Genomic DNA, 13,050 nt, shown 5'->3' on the forward strand with positions numbered 1-13,050 from the left:
CCATGTATTTTAAAAGTTCACTTGATGTTACTTTTAGATGGCCTTCCTTGTTGCAATCCAGTTCAGTATAACACTGAAGTGATTCATTTATTTGCCGAGTATTATGGTATGAGATCCAGTGCCTAGTAAAAAGATGAGTTACATGACTTTAGGCTTAGTTTCATTACAAAAGTGATAGAATATGTTTATAAACAGCTGTATTTCCTACCAATTAGAAAATTTTATGATCTTAGCACTATATATGAGTATAGATAGTAAGCTATAAGAATACAGAAATAGCAGATGGATTTAAATTTTGAGTATTTAGCAATGAATTGATATAAAGGATAGTTTTATCAAGATGTTACAGTATTTTATGACCTCCATACAAAGCTAAATCATGTAGACACATAAATGAGAATGCTAAATATTTTTCTCTTCAACTTATAAAAACTAAAAAAAAAACTAAAAAATTGAGTAATTTTGATACAATTTGTGTTTTAGGAATTTTACAAAGCATAGCAAGCATTTTAATTTTTTGTTGTTGTTTTGTTTTAAATAGGAGAGTCAAGAGGTATGTTGATGTCAAATATGTTGAAAAACAGGAAAAATCTCATCACTCTAGCGATGTTTTGATATAACCATATTCCATCTAGTATTTGGAGTACTACACCTACCCAAGAGAGAAGTTCCCAACCTTTTTTTCTGCCAAGTATTCTTTTCGTTATTGCTCCTATGGATCTGTTGTTTAAAATATATATTATGTACTTTTCTTGGTTTTGTTTATTAAGGATATGTAACTAGCAGCAAGAACTTTTGATTAACATGTGAAAACTAATCAGCATGTGATCGAGTTATACCAATGTAGTAGCAGCCAAAAGCTGCTGAACTTGACGAGTTCATTGGCCTATATTTCCTTACTAGGGAAATATACAGTTTTTCTTAAGATACATGAAATATTTAAGAAATCATGGAGAACCTAATCACTAGAAAAAATAGTGGAAAAAACATTGTCCATGGAAATCTAATAGGTCTTTGAGGGCACTGCCACTTATTAGCTGTGCTATCTTGGCTCAGTTGTTCACCTTTTTTGGATTTCTGTTTCTTCATCGAATAAATGCACTACTACCCATCTTTTTATGGCTTTTGTTAGGATTAATGACACAGTAAATGTAAAGTGCATGCCATTGTACCTAAAATACAAAAGGAACTCAAAAAGTTAAATCCTTTAGAAAGGCAGTAATGCTCCCAAAATAGATTCTTTAGTACTTTCTATAATTGTAGTTTTTTTAAAGACTGGTAAATTTGGCCTATAAGAAGATTTAAAGAATGGCAAGATGACTTGTTGGAGAAGGAAATGGCAACCCACTCCAGTGTTCTTGCCTGGAGAATCCCAAGGATGGGGCAGCCTGGTGGGCTGCTGTCTATGGGGTCGCACAGAGTCAGACAAGACTGAAGCGACTTAGCAGCAGCAAGATGACTTGTAATTAATTAGCCATCATTAATCCAAAAGAGTTGTTGATGATAAACTTTTCACAGTATTGTGCCTGGCACAGTATAGGAAATTATAAAGAGGTTTTGTGTGTGTGTGTGTGTGTGTGTGTGTGTGTGTGTGCGCACGCCTTTTTTCGAGGTAAAATTGATCAGTTCAGTCGCACAGTCGTGTCCAACTCTTTGCGACCCCATGAACTGCAGCACACCAGGCTTCCCTGTCCAATACCAACTCCCGGAGCTTGCTCAAACTCATGTCCATCAAGTTGGTGATGCAATCCAGCCATCTCATCCTCTGTCATCCCCTTTTCCTCCTGCCTTCAATCTTCCCAACATCAGGCTCTTTTCCAGTGAGTCAACTCTTCGCATCAGGTGGCCAAAGGTTTGGAGCTACAGCTTCAGCATCAGTCCTTCCAATGAACACCCAGGACTATCTCCTTTAGGATTGACTGGTTGGATCTCCTTGCAGTCCAAGGGACTCTCAAGAGTCTTCTCCAACACTACAGTTCAAAAGCATCAATTCTTCGGCACTTGGCTTTCTTTATAGTCCAACTCTCACATCCATACATGACTACTGGAAAAACCATAGGTTTGACTAGATGGACCTTTGTTGGCAAAGTAATGTCTCTGCTTTTAATATGCTATCTAGGGTAGTCACAGCTTTTCTTCCAAGGAGCAAGCGTCTTTTAATTTCATGGCTGCAGTCACCATCTGCAGTGATTTTGGAGCCCAAGAAAATTAAGTCTGTCACTGTTTCCCCAATATTTGCCATGAAGTGATGGGACTGGATGCCATGATCTTAGTTTTTTGAATGTTGAGTTTAAGCCAGTTTTTTCACTCTTCTCTTTCACTTTCATCGAGAGGCTGTTTAGTTCCTTTTCACTTTCTGCCATTAGGGTGATATCATCTTCATATCTGAGGTTAATGATATTTCTCCTGGAAATCTTGATTCCAGCTTGTGCTTCATCCAGCCCAGCATTTCACATGGTGTACTCTGTATATAAGTAAAATAAGCAGAGTGACAATATACAGCCTTGACATACTCCTTTCCCTATTTGGAACCAGTCCGTTGTTCCAAGTCCAGTTCTAACTGTTGCTTCTTGACCTGCATACAGATTTCTCAGGAGCAGGTCAGGTGGTCTGGTATTCCATCTCTTTAAGACTTTCCTACAAACAAACTGACTGTGTGATCCACACAGTCAAAGGCTTTGGCATAGTCAATAAAGCAGAAGTAGATATTTTCCTGGAACTCTCTTGCTTTTTCGATGATCCAATGGATGTTGGCAATTTGATCTCTGGTTCCTCTGCCTTTTTTAAATCCAGCTTGAACATCTGGAAGTTCATGGTTCACGTACTGTTCAAGCCTGGCTTGGAGAATTTTGAGCATTACTTTGCTAGCGTGTGAGATGAGTGCAATTGTGTGGTAGTTTGAGCATTCTTTGGCACTGCCTTTCTTTGGGATTGGAATGAAAACTGATCCTTTCTAGTCCTGTGGCCACTGCTGAATTTCCCAAATTTGCTGGCGTATTGAGTGCAGCGCTTTCACAGCATCATCTTTTAGGATTTGAAATAGCCTAACTGGAATTCCATCATCTCCACTAGCTTTGTTTGTAGTGATGCTTCCTAAGGCCCACTTGACTTTGCATTCCAGGACGTCTGTCTGGCTCTAGGTGAGTGATCACACCGTCATGGTTATCTGGGTCATGAAGATCTTTTTTGTACAGTTCTTCTGAGTATTCTTGCCACCTCTTCTTAATATCTTCTGCTTCTGTTAGGTCCATAACGTTTCTGTCCTTTATTGTGCCCATCTTTGCATGAAATGTTCCCTTGGAATCTCTAATTTTCTTGAAGAGATCTCTAGTCTTTCCCGTTCTGTTGTTTTCCTATTTCTTTGCATTGATCACTTAGGAAGGCTTTCTTGTCTCTCCTTGCTATTCTTTGCAAATCTCCATTCAGATGGATATATCTTTCCTTTTCTGCTTTGCCTTTACCTTTTGATACTGATATGTAACATTTTGAAATTGATATGTAACAGTATATAAGTTTCAAGTATACAACATTATGATTTTACTTCTGTGCTCATTGCAAAGTGATCATTAAGAGTGTAATAATCAACCATCACCATACACTTGACCCCATTCACTCATTTCATATACCCCAGCCTCCTTTTCCTCTGGTAATGACCAGTCTGTTCTGTCTTAGGAGTTTGTTTTTGTTTTGTTTATTTTTTCCCTTTTTTTGGTTTGTTTCCATATGAGTGATACCATATGATTTTTGTCTTTCACTTTCTGACTTGCATTCTAGGTTCATCCCTCAAGGTTCATCCATGTTGCAAATAGCTAGATTTCACTTTTTCCCTTTTTTTTTTTAATGGCTGAGTGGTTCCTAGTCTGTATATATATATCACGTCTTATTCATCCATTTATCTTCCAGTGGATACTTAGGTTGTTTCTATATCTTAGGTGCATATATCTTTTTGAATTAGTGTTTTTATATTCTTCAGATAAAAACCCATAAGTGGAATAGCTGGATTATATGGTAATTCTGTCTACACTAGTTTTCATTCCCATCAACAGTGCATGAAGGTTCCCTTTTCTCTACATGCTCTCCAGTATTTGATATTTTTGTCTTTTTGATGATAGCCATTCTAACAGGTGTAAGGTGATACTTCATTGTGATTTTCATTCATTTCCCTAATAATTAATGATATTAAACATATTTTCTTAGATCTGTTGGCTATCTGCATGCTTTCTTTGGGAAAACTGAAAGAAATTTTATTCTTATTTCTAAGAAAAGTAATATATTTTTGAGCATATTCAGTCAAATATTCCAAATATTTGTTTCAGACGTAGACCTTTTATCTTTATCTTATTAGCACAAATGATAACAATATTTTCATATAAATAATCTACAGAAGAACAGTGAAGGATATCAATTTTTTTTTAGTTTATTGATAATAAGTAACTTGCTATCATAGAAGAATTCTGCCAAGATTGGAGCTTCTCATTCTTATGTTTACATAGTGTGTTCATGTATACATATGTGCTGTGATATAAAGCAAGAGATGGAGGATTTTTTCTGTCAATAAAAATCACGTTAAGAAGGTACACATGCTGTACCTATATTAAAGTCGAAAGAAAGGAGAAGAAAATTATCATTGTTTTCTTTAAGCCTCTTGCCTTTTAAATGTGATCACACTTTATCGTTTTTTATTTTCTGACAGATTCAGAAAAAACTGTACACATTAGAAGAACACCTTAGCACTGAGATTCAGGCCAAAGAGGAACTAGAACAGAAGTGCAAGTATGTTCTGTGAATAATTAAATGTTATATTTTAAAATGTAAATTTAAACATTTTACTAAAAAGAGCTACAAAGTAATTCTATGATTATTTTACAATTTATGGCAAATGTCTTTATTGTAAGAATTATTTTATGTACTGTTGCCTTTGAAATTCTTCAGGTCTGTTAATACTCGCTTAGAGAAAGTGGCAAAGGAGTTAGAAGAAGAGGTAAAGTTTCTCTATGCTTTATTTACATTTTTGTTTGTAAAAAATGTTGATGCTTGACTTTATTATAGAGTTCACTCAATACCATATTAATACAAATCTTGTTATATAGTAAAATATATGTTGTAGCATTGATGAGGACTGAGATTATAGAGTAAACCATGATAATAGGCTTCATTTTGTTATGTTTTTGCAAATGAATTAATTTAGTATGTGTAGATATTTCAAGGAAAAATAATTTCGGTCATATTAATGATATGGCTTAAAAATAGAAATTGACAGTTTTTTTTTATTATTCAGACCTGTAGTTTATATTAAGTAAAGGTGGTTCAAGGGTGATGAAATGTTACAGAAATTTTGGCTTAGAATAGTAAACAAAATACTTATGTTCTTGATTATTTAAGAATAATATGCTATTTTAAAAATATGGAAACCATTTGTTATTTTAACAAAATGGCTTTTCTTAGTTATTAGCTTTTTTAAAGGTCTCTTCTGTTTTATGTAACTGAAGTATTTTTTATTTTCATTTGATTTTTACACATACTTTCCTTTGATAATAACTTCAAGCATTATTTCAGATTACCTTAAGGAAAAATGTGGAATCAACATTAAGACAATTAGAAAGAGAAAAAGCACTTCTTCAGCACAAAAATGCAGAATATCAGCGGAAAGCTGATCATGAAGCAGACAAGAAGCGAAATTTGGAGAATGATGGTTTGTAGTATAGAATACTAAATACTTACTAAGAAAAAAAGTTTGTATGTGTGTGTTGTGTTGAAGCTTACTACTTAAATGCTTTTTATCATAGTTAACAGTTTAAAAGATCAGCTTGAAGATTTGAAAAAAAGAAATCAGAACTCTCAGATATCCACTGAGAAAGTGAATCAACTCCAGAGACAAGTAGGTTGATCCCAATTTATTTATAATAAGGATTTTGAATTTTATTTATGACTGTTAGCATTTGTTTTAATTGGTAATGTTACAAAAGGGAAATCATTAAAAATATATTTTTAGGGTTTTTCTTATTTTAAATAGTTTGCAATGGAGTAATAAATTGAAGTATTTTCATCATATATAGCTGTGCTGATTTGTTTGTTTTTTGTTTGGTTTTGAATGGAATAACAGCTGGATGAAACCAATGCTTTGCTGCGAACAGAATCTGATACTGCAGCCCGGTTAAGGAAAACACAGGCAGAAAGTTCAAAACAGATTCAGCAGCTGGAATCTAACAATAGAGATCTACAAGACAAAAATTGCCTGCTGGAGACTGCCAAGTTAAAACTTGAAAAGGAATTTATCAATCTTCAGTCAGTTCTAGAATCTGAAAGGAGGGACCGAACCCATGGATCAGAGATTATTAATGATTTACAAGGTATTAAAGTGGAGATTGCACTTAAGTTCAATTCGGAGATAACCTTAGATGGTGGATAATGTGCTGGAGTAGTAAGTGTATGGATATAGTACTCTGTTCTATAAAGTTAGGGTGTTAGAAATACACTGTTATAAAATTTTATGAATGAAGGATTTACTTTCAAATAGTATGAAGTATTTTAAGTAACAAGCCACTTCTGAAAGCAGTAGATTGGATTCCAGTTGAATTAACTCTGAAGCATTGTATCAACAATTATAAAATTTCTGCTCATAAATAACAGCTTTAAGGTATGAGGTGAATTCTGAATTTTTTACTCTAAATTTAATTTGTATTGTATATGAATTTATTGTTTTTTAAAATGTTGCCATTTTAGGTAGAATATCTGGCCTAGAAGAAGATGTAAAGAATGGTAAAATCTTATTAGCAAAAGTAGAGCTGGAGAAGAGACAACTACAGGAGAGATTTACTGATTTGGAAAAGGTAAAACATGTTAAGTTTTATATTTGTGTAAGAAGATAGATGTAGAGTTTCGAGTTGAAAAACTTATTCTAAAATACGGAAAATTAGTAACTGAGATATTTCCAGCACTCATGTACTTTCTTATATTGTTATGTGCATTGACGATATATACTTTAAGGCTTACCATAACACCATACAAGCAGCCCTTAGCATGTCAGTTGCTTATGAAGGGAGGACTCTCTTAGGATGTGTTCTGAGGATGCTTCTCCCTAGACATCCCAGGAAAACTCAGATTTTTATGTACATTATATCTTCAAAATGGTGTAAAATTATCATGACTTTTCATGTAGAAGTTTACCAAAAAGTGCTATGAGCGGGCATAATTTCTAGGCTCTGTGTAGATAATATTTTGTTTTCATTCATTTAAGGATTTAGTGTATTGTATGTGGTAAAAATATCAGGATGCAGTTCTTGCCCTTAACAACCTCACATCTAGTAGGTAATTTCTAAAGTAAAAGTAAAGTACACAGATAATTCTAATACAGTGTGGTGGACTGCAAGGAGATCCAACCAGTCCATTCTAAAGGAGATCAGTCCTGGGTGTTCATTGGAAGGACTGATGCTAAAGCTGAAACTCCAATACTTTGGCCACCTCATGCGAAGAGTTGACTCATTGGAAAAGACTCTGATTCTGGGAGGGATTGGGGCAGGAGGAGAAGGGGACGACAGAGGAGGAGATGGCTGGATGGCATCACCGACTCGATGGACGTGAGTTTGAGTGAACTCCGGGAGTTGGTGATGGACAGGGAGTCCAGGCGTGCTGCGATTCATGGGGTTGCAGAGTCGGACACAACTGAGCGACTGAACTGAACTGACTGAAGTAGAATGATAGAGGTATGGGCAGGGTATCTTGGGTACACAGAATGAATCCCTAATCTGACAGGGCAGCATTGGCTGACAAAGTAAAGGTGCATTATGAGCTGGGGAGGACATCATGAGTGAAGGCACAGAGGATAGAAGATAAAAGGTCATAGTTTATTTAAGTATAAACTATTCAGTATTTCTAGAGTAAAGAGTAAAGGTCAAGAAATTTTAATCTTTTAAAGGATAGACTGAATATTTTAAATTTTGCAGGTGATATGGTCTCTACTTCAGTAAAGGGAACGGGCATGGCTATGATCTAATGAAATTTTACAAAAACAGACATCAGTCTAAAATTGACCTTGCAAGATGTTGAATACTCTATTAAGAAACTTAGTTGCTCTAAGAAATGGACTAACCACTGAAGGGCTTTTAAGTTGGGTGATTTTATTAGTGATTCATTTAAGACATATTATTATGTACCATGTGAAAACTAGGTTTGAGGAAGATTAATAGGTAGGTAGATTAATCAGAGGCTTTTCAGATAAAGTAACTCAGAAAATGGAGACTTAACTAATTCAGTAGTTGAAAGGTTGGAAAATAGGAATGAATCTGAAATATTTGAAGGAGGAGTATTTGGGAACACTTAGTGATTGACTGATTAAATGTAGCATGTGAATAGTACTTAAGAATGAGTTTTCAGTTCCTAGTTTGTGACAAAAACCTATAGTGGTGCCTTTAATTAATAAAGAATAAAGGAGAAATAGAAGAGACAATGATAAATCCATTTTAGTCTTGAGGTGCTGGTGAGACAACCAAATTAGGATGTCTACAGAGAAGTAAGCTACGGTAGTAGCAGCTAGAAATATTTGATCATCATTGATATTGAAGTAGTGCAAACTATGCAAATGAAAGAACCCATCTGAAGGAGATTGCTTAGACCTGTGGTTTTCAAAGCAGAATAAACTACTCTGTTGATAGATTGTGTAGTTTGAAAAAAATTATTTTCATTATTGAAAAAAAAAAGTCTGTATTTATGATATAAACTATAGGAAACAAAGAATTAGAAAATCTTTTGAGGATATATAGAAAATTAACTTCTGTTAATGGTTCTCAACTTAAAACATGTTTTCCATGTGGAAAATAAAGATGACTAGTAAAGGATCCTGAGTTTTATTCCCACCCCCCCGCCAGATCTAGCAAAGGAAAATGTTAAATATGTTTTAAAAGTTTGAGAGATAATACAGAAAGAGGAGAAGCATTATGGCTAAAGAATGCTACCTACAGAGAACACCCAATATTTAAGAGGTGGCTGGGAGAAAACTTCACACAGCAGAAAAGATGAGAGAAGGGTGGAGAGAGCCAAGTGAGGTCAAGTATATCAAGGAAATAGTTTCAAGGGCAACAGTGAGTTCAAATGAAAAATGACTTGATAATTGAGGTATCATTCATCACTTTATTGAGCTCAAGTAATCACAGTGAAGATCTTGAAACAGTAGTGGAGATAAGTACATTGGGAAGCAAACAGGTGGAACAGCACATAGGGTACTTTTACAGGAAGTCTGAAGATTGGAGGGAACATGTTAAACATTGTTAGTAAGCCTGTAAAGAAATTTTTGAAATTGTGAGCCAGTCTGTTTTGTTGATGGCTGCTGTTTAAATCTTTAATAGGAAAAGAACAACATGGAAATAGATATGACATACCAACTAAAAGTCATACAGCAAAGTTTAGAACAAGAAGAAACTGAACATAAGGCTACAAAAGCACGGCTTGCAGATAAAAACAAGATTTATGAATCCATTGAAGAAGCTAAATCAGAAGCCATGAAAGGTACGCATTTTCATAAGAGGATTTTCAGCAATATTTTACAGACTTGATTCTGTATTCAATTCTGATTTTGGAAAATATTTTAAAAAACTATTAGGAAAGCTTAACATATATATATTTGTGTGTGTGTGTGTGTATGTATATATATATATACATTTTTTTTTCCTTTAAGGCCATGACCATTTCTAGGATAGTGAGGCTCAAATGCAAAATTGCTCAACCACATTTTTAGATCAGAGAGAAATGAATATTTCAGTGGTATCAATAGTGGCAGGCATATAGAGTGTGTAGTTCTAGATATATCTGTTCAGATTTGGGGGATATCCTCTTTTTATAATTAGTTTGACATTTCATCAGCTCATGTTACAAAATTTTTTCCTAAAGTTTATATAAGTTGACTGAATATTTTGAAATCTGGCATGATGAAGATACTAGCTATATTTGGTCAGAGCCACACAAAGCTAACGAGTGTAGGGTAAGATAACAAAGTTGACTTTTCCACAAACCAAGCCTGTTATCTTGGAATTGTCTTTTAGGTTATATCTTGTTTTCCAAACTGACTGTTTATATATGATGGATTTGAAGTTCCAAAAGAAATCAATAAAGTATTCTTGTCAAAGATTTGTAAAACTTTTAAACAGAAATTTCATTTCATATTAAACCGTAAGATTTATTAATAACAGCAAAAAAATAGCCTTTTAATTAGTGAGTGTAGTTAAAATTGGAGGGTTTTTTTGGTCAAAAGCAGTTTAGTTTAAGACATTGATTTTAGATGATAAAAGATGAAATGAGTGCTATATTTAGAAATACCTAATAAGAAAGTGGGACAAGACAAGAGTTGAATTTCTTTTGAGATTATAATTTAGGTGCTATAAATGCAAACATTTTTCACATTTGTAACACACGTGTAATCACCACCCAAGACAAGATAGAGAATCTATGTTTTCCTCATCTCAGTGAGTTCACTTATGCCTCTTTCTGTTCTCTAGACCCACATTCCAGTGATTAGTTTTTTAAATGAGTACATTTGTTTATAAGTTGTTCTCAGAACTGTTGAAAATGAACCAATTTAGCATAGTAACAACTGTCTTTTTTCAGATTTCTTTCTACAACTCTAACATAACAGATGACTTTCGTATTTTGCATGATTGCACACAACTTAAATTTTGTAGATGGTACTCAAATATGGTATAAAACCTTTGGTCTTTCTACTGCATGTCATTGCTTCCTTTGTGTAAGAGTATGGCTTACCAATGAATTACTAGCTCTGTGATCTTGTCTAGTTACTTAGCCTTTTATGCCTAGTTTCCTGTAAAGGGACAGTTCCTGTATTTGGTTGTGAAAAACAGGTGCATTGATACATGAAAAGTGCCTAGAAATGCTAGCTGTTTTTAGTAGTATATGAAAAATGTTTCATTTTTCCACACTTTTGAAGCTAGTTCATTAAAAACTGAAAATTCATAATGTTTAAATTTTACTTAATATAACTTTGCAGTAAGTGATAAAGGCAGAATTATTTTGCTTTCATTAAAATGAATATAATATTGCAGAGTGTGGTAGATTTTTACACCCTACAAATATAACAGTTAATTTTTAAGCATGAAATTGTTGATATTTCAATTGTGTTAAGAGGAGTAATGAAAAAAACTGGAAATTAAGAAAATTTTTGAGGCAGCATCATTTATTGCAATTTTTATTAGCACTGTGTCATGTATTTGATATGCTTTTTTCGTTTGGTTCATGATTATGTCTATTTTTGTGGCAATAGAAATGGAGAAAAAGCTCTCGGAGGAAAGAACTTTAAAACAGAAAGTAGAGAACTTGTTGCTGGAGGCTGAGAAAAGATGCTCTATATTAGACTGTGACCTCAAACAGTCACAGCAGAAAATAAATGAACTCCTCAAACAGAAAGATGTGCTAAATGAGGATGTAAGTGTGCAGCTTACTGTATAATGAACTATTTAATTAATTAATAATAAACTAGGTTTATTTGTAGAGGTTCAATGATGGTTTTACAATTAAAATTTTTTTCTTATAAAATAATATTCTGTAATTTTTTAATTGTACCAGATTTGGGTGATATACTAAATGAATCATAATTACAGTTTCTTTGAAGACTATACTTTATTTAAAAAATATATTATTATGGAAAATCCAAAAAATACTGTGAAATGAATTAACTGTTTAAGGAGAAGAAATCTGTTTTATGTCATTATATTTACTGCCAGCTTCATTGATGAAAAAATCAAAATAATTTGCTTGCATACCAATAACATTATTTTTTAGGTTAGAAACTTGACATTAAAAATAGAACAGGAAACTCAGAAGCGCTGCCTTACACAAAATGACTTGAAGATGCAAACACAGCAAGTTAACACACTAAAAATGTCAGAAAAGCAGTTAAAGCAAGAGAATAATCATCTCCTAGAAATGAAAATGAGCTTGGAAAAACAGAATGCTGAACTTCGAAAGTAAGTTAATTGTTTGAGACAAAGACTTACTAATATGCAGAGCTATCTCCATGTAAATTATCTTAATTTTTACTTATCTGGGAATTTTCTTCTGACTCCTTTGTTTTCTTGAACACATTTTTCTCTTCTTTCTGTTTAAATGATGTGTTGAGTGCCACTATTGTCTTTCCAAAAGATTTTATTTGCATTCCCAACAATTTTTACTACTGCCACATTATGATATAATGGTATATTGTTTGTGCTGAAGAAGAAAAGGTCTGGGGTGTGCACTCCATGCTCTTAAGATTCCTCCTCAGGACTGTCTCGCAAACAAAAGTGTCTTTTGTTTGTTCCTTTAGTTTCTGGGACTTGGAAATGTTTGACCATTAAGCAAACACCATATAAATTTTTAAATCATTTTTTAGGATACACTCTTGTGCTATATCTCTGAGTCAGGAAGATCCCCTAGAGAAGGAAATGGCAACCCACTCCAGTATTCTTGCCTGGAGAATTCTATGGACAGAGGAGCCTGACGGACTACAATCTGTGGGAGTCACAAAGAGTCAGACACAACTGAGCAACGCACTTTCTCTAGTGCTATATTTAATTTACTTAGAAAACATTGTTAAAATACTTTAAATTAAGGTATATAGTAAATATACTGTTAAAAATTGCCCCATTTAGTCATTAGTAGTATAATTAGTACTGATCAAAGATTCTAGGAAATACCACTTCCATTAAACATGAACCTGACGTAAAAAGGAAAGACAGAATAGGAAGGAGCTCTTGAAGGTTAAAAATTATTGCCAATGTAAATTTATTAGAAGAGTTTGAAGAAAAAAAATTTTTTTTAATTTCACAAAATATAGAACAAGAAGAAATGACATAGAATATATGAGAGAAAAGCTAAGACACACACCAGCTGATTCTAAGAATTCTAGCGCCAGACAAGGAATTCCAGAGAATCTTAGGGAAGGAAGTTACTAAAGAAATAATAGAAAAGAATTTCTCATAGCTGGAAAAGAAGTCTTTATATTGAAAAGACCAGCAACTATACTTGAGAAAAGACTCACATTTAGACATGTTAGTATGAAATCTCAAA

The 13,050-nt window shown here is 33.7% G+C and overlaps 1 protein-coding gene across 3 annotated transcripts in view; it reads left to right on the forward strand.

The window, feature by feature from the left end:
- ROCK2 (Rho associated coiled-coil containing protein kinase 2) overlaps positions 1-13,050 on the forward strand; it is a 128,572-nt gene that overhangs the window by 83,585 nt on the left and 31,937 nt on the right. For 2 of the 3 annotated variants that reach the window (XM_059891020.1, NM_174452.2), the window contains 10 exon segments: positions 542-553; positions 4,694-4,773; positions 4,933-4,981; positions 5,557-5,692; positions 5,787-5,878; positions 6,104-6,350; positions 6,724-6,830; positions 9,342-9,501; positions 11,267-11,427; positions 11,785-11,969. In XM_059891020.1, the coding sequence (XP_059747003.1) occupies positions 542-553; positions 4,694-4,773; positions 4,933-4,981; positions 5,557-5,692; positions 5,787-5,878; positions 6,104-6,350; positions 6,724-6,830; positions 9,342-9,501; positions 11,267-11,427; positions 11,785-11,969 (1,229 nt within the window). 3 annotated transcript variants of the gene reach the window in all.

The sequence above is a fragment of the Bos taurus genome, chromosome 11, assembly GCF_002263795.3.
Source record: "Bos taurus isolate L1 Dominette 01449 registration number 42190680 breed Hereford chromosome 11, ARS-UCD2.0, whole genome shotgun sequence".
Taxonomy (NCBI): Eukaryota; Metazoa; Chordata; class Mammalia; order Artiodactyla; family Bovidae; genus Bos; species Bos taurus.